This window comes from Hipposideros armiger, unplaced genomic scaffold (assembly GCF_001890085.2).
Source record: "Hipposideros armiger isolate ML-2016 unplaced genomic scaffold, ASM189008v1 scaffold_93, whole genome shotgun sequence".
NCBI classification, from domain to species: Eukaryota; Metazoa; Chordata; class Mammalia; order Chiroptera; family Hipposideridae; genus Hipposideros; species Hipposideros armiger.
In genome coordinates this window covers 256,397-274,572 of record NW_017731443.1, presented here as the reverse complement: position 1 = coordinate 274,572, position 18,176 = coordinate 256,397, and the positions used below count along the sequence as shown (strand labels likewise).

General features: G+C 59.6%; 5 protein-coding genes and 1 long non-coding RNA gene across 11 annotated transcripts in view; 2 read left to right on the top strand and 4 right to left on the bottom strand.

Moving 5' to 3' along the window:
• Positions 1-3,801, top strand: part of CARNS1 (carnosine synthase 1) — a 9,198-nt gene extending 5,397 nt beyond the window's left edge. For all 4 annotated transcript variants that reach the window (XM_019645343.1, XM_019645342.1, XM_019645345.1 and 1 more), the window contains one exon: positions 940-3,801. In XM_019645343.1, coding sequence (XP_019500888.1) covers positions 940-2,175 — 1,236 coding nt within the window. In that variant the 3' untranslated portion in view covers positions 2,176-3,801. The remainder of the gene's footprint in view (positions 1-939) is intronic.
• LOC109384224 (uncharacterized) overlaps positions 1-4,070 on the bottom strand; it is a 15,541-nt gene extending 11,471 nt beyond the window's left edge. The window contains exon 1 of the long non-coding RNA XR_002124365.1: positions 3,984-4,070. This is a non-coding gene — a long non-coding RNA (uncharacterized LOC109384224). The remainder of the gene's footprint in view (positions 1-3,983) is intronic.
• Positions 1,809-10,364, top strand: RPS6KB2 (ribosomal protein S6 kinase B2). Of its 2 annotated transcripts, XM_019645346.1 has the most exons (16): positions 1,809-1,890; positions 3,885-4,414; positions 4,770-4,810; positions 4,907-5,027; positions 5,278-5,346; positions 6,483-6,630; positions 7,575-7,632; positions 7,732-7,832; positions 7,955-8,045; positions 8,130-8,220; positions 8,337-8,444; positions 9,010-9,072; positions 9,172-9,249; positions 9,338-9,445; positions 9,545-9,657; positions 9,911-10,364. In XM_019645346.1, exons 2-16 carry the CDS (start codon positions 4,337-4,339, stop codon positions 10,101-10,103), a joined length of 1,461 nt encoding a protein of 486 aa, XP_019500891.1. In that variant the 5' UTR covers positions 1,809-1,890; positions 3,885-4,336; the 3' UTR covers positions 10,104-10,364. The 2 variants fall into 2 exon arrangements, with proteins under 2 accessions (XP_019500891.1, XP_019500892.1); XM_019645347.1 differs by lacking the exons at positions 1,809-1,890; positions 4,770-4,810 and having other exon boundaries at positions 4,327-4,414.
• A 95-nt stretch (positions 10,365-10,459) lies between these two features.
• PTPRCAP (protein tyrosine phosphatase receptor type C associated protein) lies at positions 10,460-12,932 on the bottom strand. Of its 2 annotated transcripts, XM_019645621.1 has the most exons (3): positions 12,830-12,932; positions 11,900-12,087; positions 10,460-11,288 (listed from the first exon to the last, which is right to left on the bottom strand). In XM_019645621.1, exons 1-3 carry the CDS (start codon positions 12,909-12,911, stop codon positions 10,677-10,679), a joined length of 882 nt encoding a protein of 293 aa, XP_019501166.1. In that variant the 5' UTR covers positions 12,912-12,932; the 3' UTR covers positions 10,460-10,676. The 2 variants fall into 2 exon arrangements, with proteins under 2 accessions (XP_019501166.1, XP_019501167.1); XM_019645622.1 differs by lacking the exons at positions 11,900-12,087; positions 12,830-12,932 and adding an exon at positions 12,513-12,629.
• Positions 12,933-12,969: 37 nt separating this feature from the next.
• On the bottom strand, positions 12,970-17,504 carry CORO1B (coronin 1B). The gene is made up of 10 exons (XM_019645620.1): positions 17,283-17,504; positions 16,777-16,899; positions 16,543-16,672; positions 16,183-16,364; positions 15,976-16,095; positions 15,171-15,275; positions 14,949-15,094; positions 14,665-14,722; positions 13,587-13,865; positions 12,970-13,427 (listed from the first exon to the last, which is right to left on the bottom strand). Exons 1-10 carry the CDS (start codon positions 17,481-17,483, stop codon positions 13,302-13,304), a joined length of 1,470 nt encoding a protein of 489 aa, XP_019501165.1. The 5' UTR covers positions 17,484-17,504; the 3' UTR covers positions 12,970-13,301.
• A 402-nt stretch (positions 17,505-17,906) lies between these two features.
• Positions 17,907-18,176, bottom strand: part of GPR152 (G protein-coupled receptor 152) — a 14,303-nt gene continuing 14,033 nt past the window's right edge. The window contains exon 3 of the mRNA XM_019645175.1: positions 17,907-17,994. Within this exon, the coding sequence (XP_019500720.1) occupies positions 17,907-17,994 (88 nt within the window). The remainder of the gene's footprint in view (positions 17,995-18,176) is intronic.

The window sequence follows — 18,176 nt, the reverse complement described above, 5'->3', positions numbered from 1 at the left end:
TATCCTGTAGAAAGGGCAGGTCCCTCCTTTGAGGTTGAATTTCTGAGGGCACGAGGATGGTGCTGGGGAGCAGCTTACAGATCCCGAATTAAGTTCACAGCAGTGACCTCACATTATAGAATCTGGACCCAGGCAGGCACAGTAGACATTCTTATCCCCATTGAACAGTAAGAAAAAAATGGATGCCAAATGTCTAGGCTCTTCCTGGCCCCAGTCTACCACAGTGGCCTCCTCCCCACTCTCCCACAGTACAACACCCCCTTGGCAACCCTGCCCTCCAGCCATCCCTATGCCTGTTTGCTCCCCACTCTTGTATTCTCCCCCTGGAATGTCTCTTCACTCCTCACGCTGCCAAATGTTACAGTGCAGACAGCCACCTTCCCTACCTTTTTCAGGGGCTGCCTCTGCCCTGGCTACCAACTGCCTTATGTCTCTGTTCCCCCAGCAGGTAGTGAGCTTTGGGGGTGTGGGCCCCCACTGGGTTCCGCTGTGGGCACCTCCCAGTGTGAACACATTGGGTGAATGATGGCCAAGAGCATAATGCTCAGACACCAGACCACCTGCCCGAAACCCCAATCCTGGTGGTTTCCCTACAAGCCCTGGACAGAATGAGGCTGCCTTTGAGAATGAGCCTGCCTGCCTGCCTCATCCCTCTGCTCTGCCCTCTTCCTCCTGCAGCCATCTTTCCCCTGGCTGGCTCTTATTCAGCTCCCAGATGAAGCATCTCCTCCTTTTCTAGGATGCCTTCCCTCTCCACCAGGCTGGGTTAGGTGTCCCACTTCGGCACCTTTCATTTATTCCGTTATCAACAAGTATTGTTTTAAGCATCTAGTGTTGTTGAACCCCTGAGGGCCAAGACCACCTTCTAGGCCCCGTCCTATGTCTGCAGCGGCCAGCATGGGCTGATTTGAGTGTGTTGCCTTTCTGTGGTTTCTGCAGCTACACCTGGTGGAGTCAGACCCCAACCACTTTGCATCCCAGCTGGTGCAGACCTTCATCCACTTTGATGTGACAGAGCACCGGAGGGATGAGGAAAATGCACGGTTGCTGGCAGAGCTGGTGCGGGCACGTGGCCTGCAGTTAGATGGCTGCTTCTCCTACTGGGATGACTGCCTGGTGCTCACAGCCTTGCTCTGTCAGGAGCTGGGTCTGCCCTGCAGCCCCCCGGCCGCCATGCGCCTGGCCAAACAGAAGAGCCACACCCAGCTGCACCTGTTGTGCCGCCAAGGCCCGCCCTGGCCCGCGCCCTCCCTCCATGCTGTGCCTTGCTGCCCACTGCAGAGTGAGGCTGACGTGGAGAGGGCCGTCCACCTGGTGCCCTTGCCAGGTGTCATGAAGCTGGAGTTTGGGGCAGGTGCGGTGGGTGTGCGGCTGGTGGAGGATGCACCGCAATGCCATGAGCACTTTTCCCGGATCGCCAGAGATCTGCAGGGTGAGGCTGACCACCCCGGCATTGGGCTGGGCTGGGGCAATGCCATGCTCCTCATGGAGTTCATTGAGGGCACAGAGCACGATGTGGACCTGGTGTTGTTTGGCGGGCGACTGCTGGCTGCCTTTGTTTCCGACAATGGACCCACACGTCTGCCTGGTTTCACTGAGACGGCAGCCTGCATGCCCACTGGGCTGGCACCGGAGCAGGAGGCACAGCTGGTACAGGCAGCCTTCCGCTGCTGCCTGGGCTGCGGGCTGCTGGATGGGGTCTTCAATGTGGAGCTCAAGCTGACCAGGGCTGGGCCGCGGCTCATTGAGATCAATCCCCGCATGGGTGGCTTCTACCTGCGGGACTGGATCCTGGAGCTCTACGGTGTGGACCTGTTGCTTGCTGCTGCTATGGTGGCCTGCGGCCTGCAGCCTGCCTTGCCCACTCACCCACGGGCTCGTGGCCACCTGGTAGGTGTCATGTGCCTGGTGTCCCAGCACCTGCAGGTGCTGAATTCCACTGCCAGCCAGGAGGCCCTGCAGGCTCTTCATGACCGGGGCCTGCTGCGCTTCAATCTGTTTATGTCTTCAGAGGAGGCCCTGGTGCCTAGCGAGTACGAGGAGCCCTACTGCAGTGTGGCCTGTACTGGGTCCAGCCTAGCAGAGGCCCGCCTCCGCTTGCTGGGCCTCTGCCAGGGCCTGGGCATCGATGGGCCCCACTACCCGGTTGCCCACTTCCTGTCCCACTTCAAATAGCACTGGGGCCCGGGGGCAGGGGCAAAGTGCTGGAGGGAGGCTGTGGTGCCTTCTGCTACCCGATGCTCCCCCTGCCTCTCTTTCCATAGCCCTGCCCCAACCAACCTGGCCCAACCCACTCCAAAGCTTCAGGTCTGTTCCAGGGTGGCAGGGTCATTTTGACACCAAGGCCTCCTGGGCTTGAAGGCCACAGAAGAAAGTATCTAGGGGGCTGTTGGGCCCTCTTGCCCTGCCAAAGGCCCCAGTCCAGCCCACAGCTGCCCCAAGACTCTAGCAGTGGAGAAACAACAACAGCTGCACATAAACACACACATCCCCCCCACCCCACCCCCAGGGAAGTGGGAATGGGCCCAAACCCAGCCCATCCTCCCCACCCTTCCAAGTGTCTCTCTCTTCTTGCCATCTATGGGAAAAGAGAACCTGGCAGGCCCCTGGCCTTGGACAAATCCCAAGAAAACCTGAGACTAAACCCCATCATTTAACAAATTCCAGGATAGTTCCAGAGCCTGGTGACAACTTTTTGCAGTGCCGCACCTGCATCATTTGGCTTGAGCAGTAGAAGCAGGTAACCTGGGGTCAGGAGTAACCATCTCCCCTCCAGGTAAACACAATTGCCCCATTCTACAGATGAGGAAACAGGCTCAAAGAGGGAAATCCACTGCCTCAAAGTCATATCACAGTGGAATGAGGGTTGAGGGACAAGACGTAAGGTCCAGGTTTCTGCTTTTACTAAGTCTTACATGCTCACTCAGCTTCTAGGTCCTGCTTACCTCCCTGCCCTCATTCATATGTGGCCCGGAGACATGTGAACCCCCCCACCCCCCATGCATGATGTATCTTCTCCACCAAGCTTCGGTGCTTTGGCCTCTGGCACACCTAACTAGCATTGGCAGAGGAGAGTCTACACTCCCTTCCTAAGTCAGGGGAGGCTGCTTTAAGAGCTCCTGCCTTTGCGCAGCACAGGAGCTGTGGACAGCTCCACAAGTATCCCTCTCCAAATAAAGCCTTAAGGACTACTGAAATGTCCAGAGTCTGGGATAGGTTCTTGTGACTTGGACAACGCCTCTCAGGCTCAGCTAGATGGGGGGTGGGGAAGGGAGGAGGGAGAGGTGGCCAGGGGATACGTGTAGCATCTGGAGCTAAGGATAACCGCCACACTGGCCAGGCCTTTGGATTGACCTTCGGTGGGGGCCTGCCAGGGGCACCCACACCAAGACCCAAACCTGAGGGTTTCCTGAGGATGGAATTACAACCAGAGGGCCACATCCAACCAGATAATCTTCCTCCAGCCTGGAGACACCTGAGGTCTCTCCATCTGAGTTCATATCTACTCATCCAGGGCCTGATCTGGCCCAAGTTCACCCCTACAAAGCCCCATCTGACAAGAATCCATGTCCAAATCTAAAGTCACAGACCAGGTTCGGTGTGTTCATTCATTCATTCTTTTAACCAAGTTTTATTAAGCGCCTATTCTGTACCAGGTAGCCGGATTACTAAATGTGCTTAAATTGGCAACGGAGCAAACTCCAGCACAAGCCCATATTTACAGATGGATTAATGAGACACAAATGCCTTCTGGCAGGAACCTGGCAACAATGCCTGGAAGTAAGCAGGGCACGGAGCAGTCACCCAGTAAATGCTCGGACCTGCAGGGTCCTCGAGCATGGAGGCACATTAGAGAGACCCTGATGCAGCCGCCTCCTTTTCAGGGACGAACAGAGAGGAGAAGACGCCACCTGCCTCTCGCCACCCAGTCAGCCTGACAGCGCACGACTCAACAGGGCTGGGAACTGCATTTACACTCATACCTGTGAGCGCTTCCGACTCTGCCCCATCCGAACCCAAACTCTCCCCAGGGCCAAGATGGGCGACTCACAGGCAGCCCCTGTCCGGTGCCGCTCCCCGGGAGCTGTGCTGGGAAGACGGAGGGCTTCGCCAAAGGCGGCAGGTTTTGGCACCCGGGCACTCTGGAACTACACTTCCCAAGAGGCCTTGCGACGGACGCCATATTTTCTCCCAGCAGGAGGGAGGGCGATGCGATTTGGGTCATCCGCGCGCGCGGCCGCGGTCGCGGAATGCTAACGTAGAGGCCTGGGCCCGGGCTGTCAGTCACAGCGCGGGGCCAGGTACCAGCCGAGGGGCCCCGGGGGCCGGCGCCGCCATGGCGGCGGTATTTGATCTAGACCTGGAGACGGAGGAAGGCAGCGAGGGCGAGGGCGAGCCAGAGTTCAGCCCTGCGGTGAGTGGTCCTCCTTGCGCGGCTCGATCCCGGAACCGATCCCATCACCCTGGCGATGAGATCGCCTCCGCTACCCCCACCGAGAGGAGTGGGATCCCCTCCTACAGACCCCGATCTTTCTCAGATCCCCTCCCCTAGTAAGCTCTGACCTCACCCTCACCCCAACCTGTATTCCGGGACCCTAGCCCTTCCCCTGATTCTCCCTTTTTTGCCCTCGGCCTGTCCTCCCCAGTCCTGGCCCATCGCCTAACAGCTCCCATTCCTGACCCCCCCTACTCTCCTGGGCCAAGCAGTCCACCTTGGGGGTGAGGGATCCTGGCACCTCCCTTGCCTCTTACCCCTCGGTTTCTCACAGGACGTGTGTCCCCTTGCCGAGTTGAGGGCAGCTGGCCCGGAGTGAGTGAGGGTCATGTTGTGGGAGGAGGGAATGGGCTGGGGAAGGGGGCCTGGGGAGTATGGAGCCTTCCCCCCATTAACTTCCTGTGTCCACAGGCCTGTGGGACACTATGAGGAGGTAGAGCTGACCGAGACCAGTGTGAACCTGGGCCCTGAGCGCATCGGGCCCCACTGCTTTGAGCTGCTGCGCGTGCTGGGCAAGGGGGGCTATGGCAAGGTACTGGCCCCACCTCCTTCCTGACTGGCCTCGCAGCCTCAGTCTTGATGTAGCAAAGGGTTCTCAAAACAAATTAGACTCCTAAATCAGCAGATCCTTTGATAGGACTCAGAGGTGAAAACATAAGGGGCGGGGAAGGGGAAATACTCTCAGAATCAGACTTGAAATCTTTACTGTCCCACCCTTGGGTGTGGCTTTTTGAAAATGGGATGTGGAGAGGGAAGTTGATCCTGTCTCCCCTGCCCTACAGGTGTTCCAGGTGCGGAAGGTACAGGGCGCCAACTTGGGCAAAATATATGCCATGAAAGTCCTGAGGAAGGTGAGTCATTCGTTCAGCCAAGAAATCTTCACTGAGTGGCTGCCATTCTCAGTACACTACACTAGGCTTTGGGAAGACAGCAGCAAACATGATGGAGGAGATGGTCCCTGTCTTGGGCATTTGCTGGCTTATTGTCAATTATGATTACAGTCATGTGCTGCTTCACTAGGGCATATGTTCTGAGAAATGCGTTGTTAGGTGATTTTGTCGTTGTGCGAACATCGCAGAGTGCACTTACACAAATCTAGGTGGTACAGCCTGCTGTACACCTAGGCTGTATTGTAGAGCCTGTTGCTCTCAGTCCACAAGCCTGTATGTCATGTTGCTGTACAAAACAACACAAGGTTGAATCAGGAACAAGAGAAACTGATGCAACCAAGAGACACAATAAACACGAAGAGTATGAGGCTGCTGCGGGTATAACAGCCTAACTTTGTAGCAAACTTTTCTTTTTGTGAGTAGCAAGAGTACACACTAACAGAGATTAAAAGTATAGTATAGTCTATATATAAGCCAGTAACTTAGTCATTTGTTATCATTAGCAAGTATCAAGTACTCTACAGAATTGTATGTGCTGCACTTTTACACGACTCGCAGCACAGTTGGTTTGTTTACACCAGCATCACCACAGACGCGTGAGGGATGTTGCTCTAGGACCTTATGTTGTCACTAGGCGATAGGAATTTTCAGCTCCGTTATAATCTTATGGGACCACCGTCGTATATGGGGTGTATTGTTAACTGAAATGTCATTATGCAGCATATGACTCTATACAGTTTTGCAGTAATTCTCAACCATGGGCAACTTTGCTGCCCGGGGCACATTTGGCAATGTCCACATACATTTTTGAATCACGACTAGAGAGGGGTGCTACTGGCATCCAGTGCGTAGAGGCCAGGACTGCTGCTAAACATCCTGCTGTGCACTGGACGCCCCCCACAACCAAGAATCATTTGCCCAAGATGTCAGCAGTGCCAAGGTTGAGAAACACTGTGCTAGAGGAGAAATCAGCCCCTGAAGAGAATGACTGCTGATCGCAGCAGGGTTATGGAGAAATTCATAGTGGTAGAGGGTGGCTGAAGGATAATGGCTGAGGGACTGAGGGCCTACCTTCTAACCGATTCCTGCCTTTCCAGGCCAAAATTGTGCGTAACGCCAAGGACACGGCACACACTCAGGCTGAGCGGAACATTCTAGAGTCAGTGAAGCACCCCTTCATTGTGGAACTGGCCTATGCCTTCCAGACTGGTGGCAAACTCTACCTCATCCTCGAGTGCCTCAGTGGTATGAACGTGGGCCCAGCCAGGGGCGTGGGCAGGGCCAAGGAACCAGCACTGGGGACTCTGGGGGGAGCCTGGAAAGATGTGGTGTGTAGAATGGCTAGGGGACCCCCACACCCATCCATTTGTCTGTCTGTCCATTCATTCATTCATTCAGCAAACATCCGTCTAGCGCCTTATTGTGTCCCTCACCTGTATTGGGGGTGGATGGGAATGGCGGGAGTTTGTACAGAAGTCTAGAGGGCTGTTTTGTCCATTTCCATTGCTCTTCATGTCCTGTTCCTCTCTCCTGTGTCCTGCATCCAGTCAGGTCCCAAATCCAGTTGGGTCATTCTCTGCTGTGTCCTCCATCCTCCCCACTCCCTCCCGGGGTCGTCAGTCTCAGAGCACAGTGTCGTTCCCAACACTCCACCTCAGAATTCATGGCCCTGTAACTAAAGCCTGGCTTCCTGTCCGCCATAGAGCGGCCCAGGCCTGCTTTTCCCACCTCCCGCATCTGTGCCAGACGAGCCCTGAGCGCTGCCTCCCCTGGGCCCCATCTCAGCGTGCCCTTTAAGTCCCATTGCTACTTTCCGTCCCCTCACTTTGGGATTAATTTTGTCCTCCTTTGTCTCTTCTGTGAGATGTTTTGGGTTAAACTCTCGGAGCTGTTGTCTCAGTCTGGCCTATAAGAGCCGCTATGTGCATGTCTGTCTTCCCATTAGACTGAGCACCCTGAGGGCAATGGCTGGGTCTCTTCATCTGTGTTCCCAGCTTCACCCAGCACAGGGCCAGGCACCGAGTAGGCGTCGGTAGATGTTTGCTGAATTTGAATTGAAACCCCACGGCAGCTCTGTGAGGCAGGTAGGGCGGGAATTACGAGCCCCACTCTCCCCAAGAAGAAACCAAGACTTGGAGAACAAAGCAGCTTGTTCCCAGCACACAGCTGCTGACGTGTTTGTGTTGCAGGCGGTGAGCTCTTCACACATCTGGAGCGAGAGGGCATCTTCCTGGAAGACACGGCTTGGTGGGTGTTACTTCCTCCCTCTCTCCTGGGGGGGTGCTCCCGGGACCACCCAGGCCCTGGGTCCCCTGTCCTTGCCTTCACCCTGTCCTGTCTCTGCAGCTTCTACCTGGCAGAGATCACACTGGCCCTGGGCCATCTCCACTCCCAAGGCATCATCTACCGGGACCTCAAACCGGAGAACATTATGCTCAGCAGCCAGGGTGCGCATGTGTGCACGCTGCCCAAGCAGCGGCGTCTACCGGGGCGGAACCTGCGGGGAGGGCTGAGGAGCCCCCTGGGGTGGCCCGGGGCTCTGATCATCCCCTCCAACATTCTCCCTCAGGCCACATCAAACTGACAGACTTTGGACTCTGCAAGGAGTCAATTCATGAGGGTACCGTCACCCACACCTTCTGTGGTACCGTGGAGTACATGTAAGGGGCAGTCGGCTGGGCCCAGGGGTCAGGAGGACAGCCAGGAAGGGCCTGGCCCAACTGACAGTCCCACCCGGCTCCCAGGGCCCCCGAGATTCTGGTGCGCAGCGGCCACAACCGGGCGGTGGACTGGTGGAGCCTGGGGGCCTTGATGTACGACATGCTCACTGGATCGGCAAGTCCAGCCTCCCGGGGAGGGCAGGGCGTGGGGGTAGGGGGAGGCCCTCTCTCGGCAGGGGCAGGGCCTGGTGGGAGGCCCACAAGGCTCCTCTCACCCCCCGCCTCCTCCAGCCACCCTTCACTGCAGAGAACCGGAAGAAAACCATGGACAAGATCATCAAAGGGAAGCTGGTGCTGCCCCCCTACCTCACCCCCGATGCCCGAGACCTTGTCAAAAAGGTGAATTCCCTGCTGTCCCTGGTCTAGCTCCCATCTCTTTTCCCAGGCCCTTCACAGGTTCCTCAGTGCCTCTGGACTGTGGGGAGCCGGAGCCACCCCGCCTGTGCAGTGTGCCTTTGGGATGGAGGAGCACGGACTTTGGGGTCCCAAACATTGAGCTTGGGGCTTAGCTCTGAAGCAGAGCAGCTGCTGACCCAGACACTTCCCTAATCTGAGTCCTAATCTGCCAACTGTTTGTGATGAGCTAGCCACTGTTCCATCAACAAGGCCACTGTCGGGCAGAAAGCGGGAGGGTGGGCGCCCATGCCGATTTGGAGTCGGATCCTCACAAGGCAGCCTGGGATGATGCCAGAAACCACACGCCTCGGTGGAGGCTTGGTGGAGAAGGGGCCATTGGACCGAGTGTTGGAAGTCCCGAGGGTGTCAGTAGGGGGAGACCATGCTCCAGAAGCCTCCTCCCTGCCTTCTTCCTGTTCTCCCCTTCACCTTAGCCAGCCCCTGGAACATGGGGGACACACAAGCAGTACCTCTCTTCCCACCCTCACGCTCTGCCCTTGTCCTGCAGTTTCTGAAGCGGAATCCCAGCCAACGGATTGGGGGAGGCCCAGGGGACGCTGCTGATGTACAGGTGGGTCTGGGACCACCATGGCGGGGTGGGCCGTAGGGCAGTTACTGGGGGAGCCAAGGAGGGTGAACTGTTGACATGCTCGGGGCGCTGTACCCACAGAGGCACCCCTTTTTCCGGCACATTAATTGGGACGACCTCCTGGCCCGCCGCGTGGACCCCCCTTTCAGGCCCTATCTGGTGAGTGGAGGTCCCACTGGCTCAGTGGTGGGTGGAGGACGCCGTCTTGGCCATCCCCTAACCCCTCCCCACTCGGGTCTGCCCACAGCAGTCAGAGGAGGACGTGAGCCAGTTTGACACCCGCTTCACGCGGCAGACACCAGTGGACAGTCCAGATGACATGGCCCTCAGTGAGAGCGCCAACCAAGCCTTCCTGGTGAGGTCTGGGGGGCCTGAGAGTTCTGGGGACATGGGCGGGGGTTGTGGCTAAGGCATGGTGGATACTGAATGTCGCCCGGCCCTGCCTCTATCCCAGGGCTTCACGTACGTGGCACCCTCCGTCCTGGACAGCATCAAAGAGGGCTTCTCCTTCCAGCCCAAGCTGCGCTCCCCTAGGCGCCTCAACAGCAGCCCCCGGACCCCCATCAGGTACCTGGGCAGAGGGGGGGTCTGTAGCTGGGGCAGAGCTCTAGCTCTAGTCAACCCTGGGGCTGCCCTGGCCGAGCCTCTTAGCTGGCATTAGCCTCCATTTCCCGTCTACCATGGGGACCCTTTGTGGTAGGGGCTGCCCGGATGGGCGCTTGACCTCACAGCTGTGCACCCAGGCAGGTGGGGAAGTCCGCTTTCCTGCCCTGGTGCCAGGTGCCAGTAGGCGAAGACTCTGCCTTGGTTTCCCCTGCAGCCCCCTGAAGTTCTCACCCTTTGAGGGTTTCCGGCCCAGCCCTGGCCCACCGGAGCCCATGGAGCCCCCTCTACCTCCTCTCCTGCCACCTCCGCCACCACCACCACCACCCTCGAGCACTGCTCCCCTCCCCATCCGACCCCCCTCAGGGACCAAGAAGTCCAAGAGGGGCCGTGGGCGCCCTGGGCACTAGGAGGATGGGTTGGGATGAGGACAGCTGTTGAGGCCCCTCCCTGCAGGCTCTGAGGACAGTGGGACCCTGGGCCAGTTCCAGAGACCTGGCAGGTGTCTAGAGGGGCTGGAGTGAGTGTGTGCGAGAGTGTGTGTCTCTGTTGGGAGTGGCCATCCCCCTGAATCATGAGCATGAAGGGCTGTCGGCCACGGCTGCTGGTGGAGGTCCCCCCACAGCTGAGCTGTGCCCTTGCACAATTAAAGTATCGCATCATGGCACTGACCTGGCTCTTCCTTTGGCTTTCTGGGGGCAAAAGTGGGCGAGGTTGTCTCCTGCTTTTGGACAGAAGGGTCATTACAGAACCACAGAACTGCAGGGCCGGGAGGGTTTTATTTCAGATGGCTGCCCAATGCCCTGGGAGTGAGTGACCTTCCTGGAGGGTGTGGGGATGCACAGCCTTGGAGACAACTGGGGGGTGCGAGTGACAGTCTGAGGCTCTCTCTGTGGAGGTGTGGGTGACATTGGGTCCAGGGCAGGCTGTGTCCAGTCATGGCAGCTGGGGAAGCAGAGGCACAGTCACCCCAGGACTGGCCCCTACAGTGCGGTGACATGGAGGCCCTGGCCCCCTGCTGCCCCCGAGCTGTCGTCCCAGGCCGCACTGCCAGCAAAGGCATGCAGGTCGCTCAGTAGGGCCTCAGCACTGCCAGCTGAGCCCTCTGGCCCCTGGGAGCTGAGTCCCAGGCCTCCGTCGGCACCACCATCACGGTCACGTGCTTCCTGCTTGGGCTCGGGGGCCTGCTGCAGGCTGGGCTGCGCGCTACACCGCTGTGCCTCCTCCCGGCCACCATCCAAGCAGTAGTCTTCTGCATCCTGCTCATCCTCCTGCCACTCCGGATCCTCACGTGGTGACCCCAGCTCAGGCTGGGCCTGGGCCTGGACCCAGCGGCCTAGCAGGCTGGCCCAGAGCAAGCGGCGGGTGCGGCCCCATAGCGCGGCACCCAGGCGGGCCGGGTGGTAGTAGCCCCCTGAGTCACGGCTGAGGCGGCGCCAGGCCAGGACCAGGCCAGTGACCAGCAGTAGGAGCAGCAGCAACAGCAGGATAACAGTGACACAGCTGGAGCTCACACCGTCCTTGACATTGCCACCTGAGCCCAGGACCCCTGGCAGGGCCAGCAGTGTCCCGAGCCCTAGGGCGCAGGGCAGGTCCTGTGGGGAGATAGGTAGGGGCTCATCACCTGGGCTGGGGGCCAGGCAGTGGGCAGGCTGAGTGACTGGGACCTCAGTTGCCTTTGGGGCAAATGGGGACAGTCAAGCGGAAAGGCCCAAGTACTTAGTCATTCAGGGCCTGGCCCTGAGATCTGGCCACCTCCCTCCCTCCCGCGGCACCTCAGAAGCCGGGTTGAGCAGTGGGGGCCCTCTGCCTGGAACGTTCCATCCGGCCTCCCCTTGCCCCATGGCGTGCCTGCTGACCTCCGCTCAGTAGCTCAGAGGTCTAACCTGACCTGGATCACCTCCCTGACCTTATCCCCGAGGCCCAGCCCAGCCCAGCTCTCCTTTTCCTCCCACTCCTAGCCCGGGAGATACTGCTTGGTGATTAGGTTTATTGTCTTAACTCCCCCACCAGAATCAGCTGCAGGAAGACAGGGATCTTTTTGGCTCAAGCACCTAAACAATTCCTGGACACAGTAGGTGTTCAGTAAATATTGGTTGATGGTGTCAAGAACCTACCCACTGTGTGTGTGGGGGAATGGGAGGGAGGGAGGGACCTGCAAGGCTGGTGTTGGGGCCTTCCTGAGGCCTGGGATAGAGGAACCAACCCCAAGGCAAGTGTTGACCATCCGTCCACTTGGCCAGGTCCCAGGAAGGGGGTCCTTGACACTCCTCTTCCTCTCAGCCCCTCGGGACTGCCCCACCACAGCCCCAGCTGCAGCGTTTCCGTTCAGTTCAAGTCTATGTCCCTGGGGGCCTCGGGCTGGGGGAGGCGGGTGCAGCTGCCAGAGGAAGCCTGCGGTTGGAACAAGGTATGTGGGGGTGTGGGGAGAAGGGGGAAGGGGTGCGAAGGTACAAGCAAGACTCCCCTCACAGGCTGTCTGCCCAGGCTCCAGGCCTGCCAGTAGGGGCTGTGCCTGGGTCCCAGCTTAGGAGCAGAGCAGGTGAGGGTCTATCCAGGGTCTTGAAGGGGGACTGAGCCTGGAGTGGGGTGCTGGGGCCACATCCTGAGTCCCAGCTCAGCCCAGCTCTGAGATGAGGTGAGATAAAGGCCCAGCTTCTGCCCCATGCTCATCCCGGCTCTCTGGCCTCTGCCCCAAATGGATGCATCTGCCCTGGGCTCCAGGAAGGGGAATCCTTCCTTAGCTCCCAGGCCCAGACATTTCAGCCCTGACTTCCTGTCACCCCCACTCCAAGGACCCAGTGGGCTCCATCACTCACCATCAGTCCGCGGGCCTCTCAGCACTGGGTGTGTGGAGTGAGAAGTGAGCTCTGGCGCTCAAGAGCAGCTAGGGGTTACTTGAGCTTCCGTTTCCTGCCTCCGATACCCCACCCATCCCTCCCTGTCACAGGCCCCTGAGGGACCTTGGGCCCCTGGGAACCACTCTGACCCACACCAGATCCTCATAGGTCTCTCACTGGGCAAGGCTGGGATTATGGGGCCTGTGACCAGGCTTCCAAGAAGAGGAACTGGGCACCCAACTCAAAGCAGGACATGGGCCTAGAGGTTTCCATGTCTCTTGCCTCAGTTTCCCTACCTGGCAAAATTCGGCGACACTGGCTGGGGAATGCTCGTGGCCCCCAGACCTTTCTTACATCTGTGATCCCTGCAGGCTTCATCTGTCCCTGTTTCCAGACTTCCTTCCCCAGCCCCACCCTTGCAGCAGAATGGCAAACCTGGCTTTTAGAAAGCGAATTTTATTTGGATGAAAATATAGAGCCCATTCCTCCCACTCCTCCGGGGAGGGAGCTGGGGGTGGGGGTGGGGGTGGGGAGATGGTCCCTCGGAGTATAAGCTTGCCTTGGTACAAAAATCCTCCACAGTATCAATGACAAAAGCCAGGTGGCTCCAGCCTGGCCTACAGGACGGGTCAGGGTATGGACTGGCCCCTGAACCTGCCCCAGGGGCCCTCAGCAGGGGGTGGTGTGACCTGCCAGCAGAGGCTGAGTGAGAAGGGGGTAGAGGAGGAGGTGGGGGCAGAGTGGCATTCATTGGGTCTGTGGTCCTGCCTATGCGTCCCCATTCTCCATGCGGCCCAGCTGCTCCTCCAGGCGGCCAATGCGCTCCCCTTGCTCCTTGACCAGCGCTCTTAGTGTCCGCAGCTCCTGCATCACCTCCTCCAGCTTTCCAGCTTCCTGCAGGGACATGGGGGGTGGTCCGGGTCATGGAGCTGCAGCCCTCCCCAAATCGACTACCAGGCAAGGGCCTGAGGCCCAGAGAGAGGCACCAAATGGTTCGGGCACACACAGCACACTGGGGCTTCCCAACACCACCCCAGACTACAGGGCACGTACCACCGCTCCGGAGAGGCTGCAGCTGGCGCTGGTTGTATTGGTGGAGGCAGCGGGCGTGGAGGCCCCGGGCCGAGAGGAGCCAGGGGCCACAGCCGGCCGGCTGTCAGATAACACGTTGCGCCGGCTGACCTTCAGGTCCCGCTGTTTGCTGGGCACATAGGCCTCCCGCAGGGAGATGAGGATGGGGTCGGCGTCGCGCCCGCTCACCCACTCCTCCGCCTCCAGGGCTGCCTCAGGCCCAGCCGTGTCGGGGTACAGATCGTCCTGGAAGAGGTCCGACTGCGGGGGAGGGTCCGGATCAGCTGGGGGCCCACCATCAGGGTCCTCGTCTGGACCCTAGGTGGCTGCCTCATCACTCTCCTGGCCTCCAGGCCTGCACCCTGTCAACCCATCCTCTAATAGCCTGGCTCCGAGTCACCTTTCTAAGCCCAAATCTGTCTCTTCACTTCCCCTCTGGACACTACCAACAGCTCCCTCTAAAGCCTTCTCCAACCTTCCTAAGCAGGGCCAGCTATGGGGCTTGGTGGGATTCTGGGCGCCACAGCTGTGCCCATGGACTGAATGCCTGGGACGGCCCTGCCAGCCTTGTTCACAGCTTGGCTCCCTGGACGTGCCTGGCACAACGAATGGTGCACTCAGCAAACGCTGGCTAGAAAAGAACTAAGCAAGTCCAAGCCTCTTGGCTGGGCATCTGAGGCAGCCACATGTGGCCTGATCTCCTCATGGGGGCCTCCACTACAGCCAGACTCCCTGTCCCTCTCTCCATTCCCACCTCTGTGCCCTTCACCTGGCCTACTGCCCATCACTGGAGGGCCCTGCCCTAGCCGTGCTGTCCGTCCGCCCTCCTACAGGGGCACCTCCGTAGCTCTGTCTCCTGTGGCTCATTCAGGGTAGGGCCTCAGCTCACACTGTGTCTTACCCCAGCTTGCCCCCTGCCCAGTACAGCCCAACACCTGGGGACATGCTGGCGTTTGTCCAGTCCACAGACCGCACCCATACTTGGCCATGTCCCATTCATAGGCCTCACCCTGGTCACCCCTGACTTGCCTGGATGGACAGGGGAACTGGGTGGCCTCACCTTTCTTGGCACAGTCATGACAATGGGCTCACACTTGCGCTCGTGCAGTTTGTAGAACCTGGGAAAGGGAGGGAAGGGAGGAGCCGTGGGTGGAACCTCCCCCCACCTGCTTTCCCGCCCCCTCTACTTTCCACTTCCAGTCCTCGCTCCTGCCCCTCCCATACTGACTCCTGACCCCAGGGCCTTCTACAATCTGACCTCTCACCCTGGATGCCACTGCCTGGCCCCGGCCCGGGCCCCGAGGCCACTCCTCCCACAGCCAGCTGCCTGGGTGGCCCTCTCACCTGGCTATCTCACACTTGCTGACCTCCAGGCCCCTCTTGGGCATGATGCCCATGCCCCTCTGGGGCTCTTTGCTGGTGAATGTGTTCAGGAAGTGGATATAGGGAGGCTCATCTGTGATCTCAAAGTACCGGATGCTGGAGTCACCCTGTGGGGCGGGAGGGAGCAGGTTTCAGCGCTCAGACAGCCCTCTTCTCTGCCCCACCGGCCCTGCCCAGCCTCACCTTGCCGCAGACGTAGACCACACTGGTGTCAGGGTCGTAAAAGGGCAGCAGGGCCCCGTTGCTCGAGTCCAGCTCCTGCAGGGCCATGGGTTCCTCGAGGTTTTCCTGGCACACGGGGAAGGGAGCAGTCAGGCCAGGCCAGAGCCTCCTTCTTCCCTCTGTCCCAACCCTCTCTCAGGGCTGCCCCAGCCAGCCTCACATGCCAGCCAGCGTTGCCGCTACCAAGCTGGTGGGTTCTTTCCCGCCTCTAAGCCTTTGCCCACACGGTGCGCCCCGCCAGGCCCTCCTGGCTTCCCCTCAGCTCCCAGAGTCCCACTTTCCCAGCCTATTCCAGGCTTAGACTACTCGTAGGCCACTGAGCACGTGCTGACAGTCCCCACCACACGGAAGCTGGGGTGTCAGGCAGCACGAGCCTGTGTCAGCTCCTGAAGGTCACAATACAGAAGTGGAGGGCTGTGGACAAAGAACTTCAAGGAAAGGGCTGGGAGGCTTCCTGGAGGAGGGGGCCTCTGCACTGCGCCTCGAAGGGCAGCTGGGTGGGAATAGGCAAACAAAGGAGAAAAGGGCCTTTCAGTTGGCAAGAACAATGTGGGCAAAGACTTGGAGGTAGCTGGAGGCAGTGGGGCAGGCTGGAGAGCAGGGGGCACGGAGAGGAGACGTTGGTGAGACTCTGGGTCCTGAGAGCCTCAGTTGCCAGGCTGAGAACCTGGGAATCACATGTCTCTCCAGGGTGACCCCTACCCTCCTTACCCAGGGTGGAGACTAAGTCTGGAGCCTGCCCCTCAGGCTGGCCACGGCCACTCACCGGGTCCCAGAGGGCCAGCTGCCGCTCGCTCATGCGGCTGAAGCCTGTGGTGAACACCTTGCCATCCGCCAGGAAGATAGCTCGCATAGGCCGGGCCCCCTCATGAGCCTTTTCTCGTTCCTGTCAGGGGTCAGAGTGGTCAGTGCAGGGCCCCAATAGAGCCCCTTGCCCTGTCCACCGCCATCCTCGCCCTCCAGGGCCACGTACCGCCACCAGGGTGCCCCGGCGGGGGTCAATGATGCGCACACTCTTGTCTTTGCATGCGGAACAGAAGAGGCTGCCATTGCGGTTCCAGCTGACGTTATAGATGAGGTCGGGGTGCAGGCTGTCCAGGCGGTAGAGCTCCTCCGCCGTGCCCACATTCCAGATGAGCACCACATTGTCACAGCCTGCCAGGTAGAGGGCCATCAGCCCACCAGCCAGCCTCCCTTTGACCACCCTCCTGGGACCAGACCTGGTCTCTCAACCCCTATGGGCCTCAGCTTTTCCATCTGTCAGATGGGCCTGGGAAAGGGTGTAGGAGATTTCAGGGCTGTACGTGGAGAGGGGAGGGGGCGCAGTGCAGACCTGCGCTGAGCAGCACGTTGCGGGCCGTTGGATGCCAGGTGACGATGCCCACACGCTTGGTGTGCCCCTCCAGCACCACCACCGGCTCTGTCAGCGGGGAGGCCAGCCCATTCTCCGGGATCTGCCACACCTGTGGGAGGGTGAGGTTGCCAGCTGAGGCCTCTGCTTGGTCCTGCTTCCAGCAGCCTCGAACCACACCCACGACCCAGACCCCACCAGAGCCCAACGCCTCACCATGACTGTGCAGTCCTCCGAGCCGCTGGCGATGACTTCATCGTTGTGGGGACACCAGTCGATGTCCAGGACAGGTCCCGTGTGTCCACATACCGTCGGGTAGGCCTTGTCAATGCGGCCTGTCTGCAGGCATAAGGGGGGCAGTCAAGGGGGACTCAAGGCCCCCAAGCTCCGTCCCTCCCAGGGCTTCAGTCTTCCCCTCCCTGGAGTGGGGATGGTGCACCTGGCCTGGACCACCGGGGGCCAGATAGATGTGACTCTGCCTCTTCCTGGCTCACCTCTGCCTCCTGGGCATCACCAGGTGAGCATGAAATATTTGTTGCCTTTTACTCTGACTCTGTGGCAATAAAAGACTTTACTATGTGCTAAAACCTTTCAGGCAGTAAATCTGGATTATGACACCTGCCCAGCAGTGTGGGGATGGCCAAGATATGGGAGTGAGCGGTTGGCCTGGCAGGAGTGGCCAAGCCACCTCCACTCCTTCCCCCAGCCCTGATGGGCCCCACCTTGCTTAGGGGGAGCACCAGGAAGGCGCCCCCACCGCTGGCTTCCACAATCACCGCCAGGAACTTGGGATTGACTGCGCAGAAGGTGCTGTCCCAGGTGACACGGGACACTCGAATGTCCTCATAGCACTGGTCATTCTTAACCGGCTGCCCAAACACATGCCGGAATTTGCTCTGCCGAACCACTTTTCGGAAGGACATGTCTGCAGGTGGAGAGGCCTGGTCAGCTCTCACCCAGCCCAACGACCCCCAATTTCCCAGGGCTGCCCGGGAAGGAGGTGGGGAGGCTGCGAGTGAGGCCTGGTCATTATAACCCGCCTAGCTCAGAATGGGGTCACAGGGGCAGACCCTGGCTGCCTCCCCGCTTGTGGTCAGTGCAGGGTGAAGCGGGAAATGTCCACACTGCTGAGTTCTGAGGGGCTTTGCAGGACTCTCCCTGGGTCCCCTCCAGGCTCTGGTATGTGTGTGAGGAGAGGAGTAGGAGGGGCTGAGGCTGGAGCGAGCTTAACTCCTCTGTGGGTCCCAGTCAGTTCCCAACAGTCTCCTTTTTGCCCAAGATTTGGAGGCTGGGTGATGGGGAGGACGGACAGAGGAGGCAGGGGCCGTCTCCGCTGTGTGGCAGCGCTAGGGCCCAGTGCTGAGTCCCAGGGAATGTGTGGTGCCCACAGGAATGTGCAGGGAGTCCCAGGCCAGTCCAGGGGGCCTGGCAGGACTGGGCGGGGGTCGGGGCACCGCTCACAGGCGCAGAGCATCCCAGAGCCGCTTCGGAGCGGGGAGCCCAACTTCCAGGGACCCCGGCCCAGTAGGGGAGAGTCCGTGTGACCAAGGGGAGTTGAGACTGAGGGTGGGGCGCCGCGGAGGGGAAGGGCTCCTCGGACTCGAGACCCACCACCC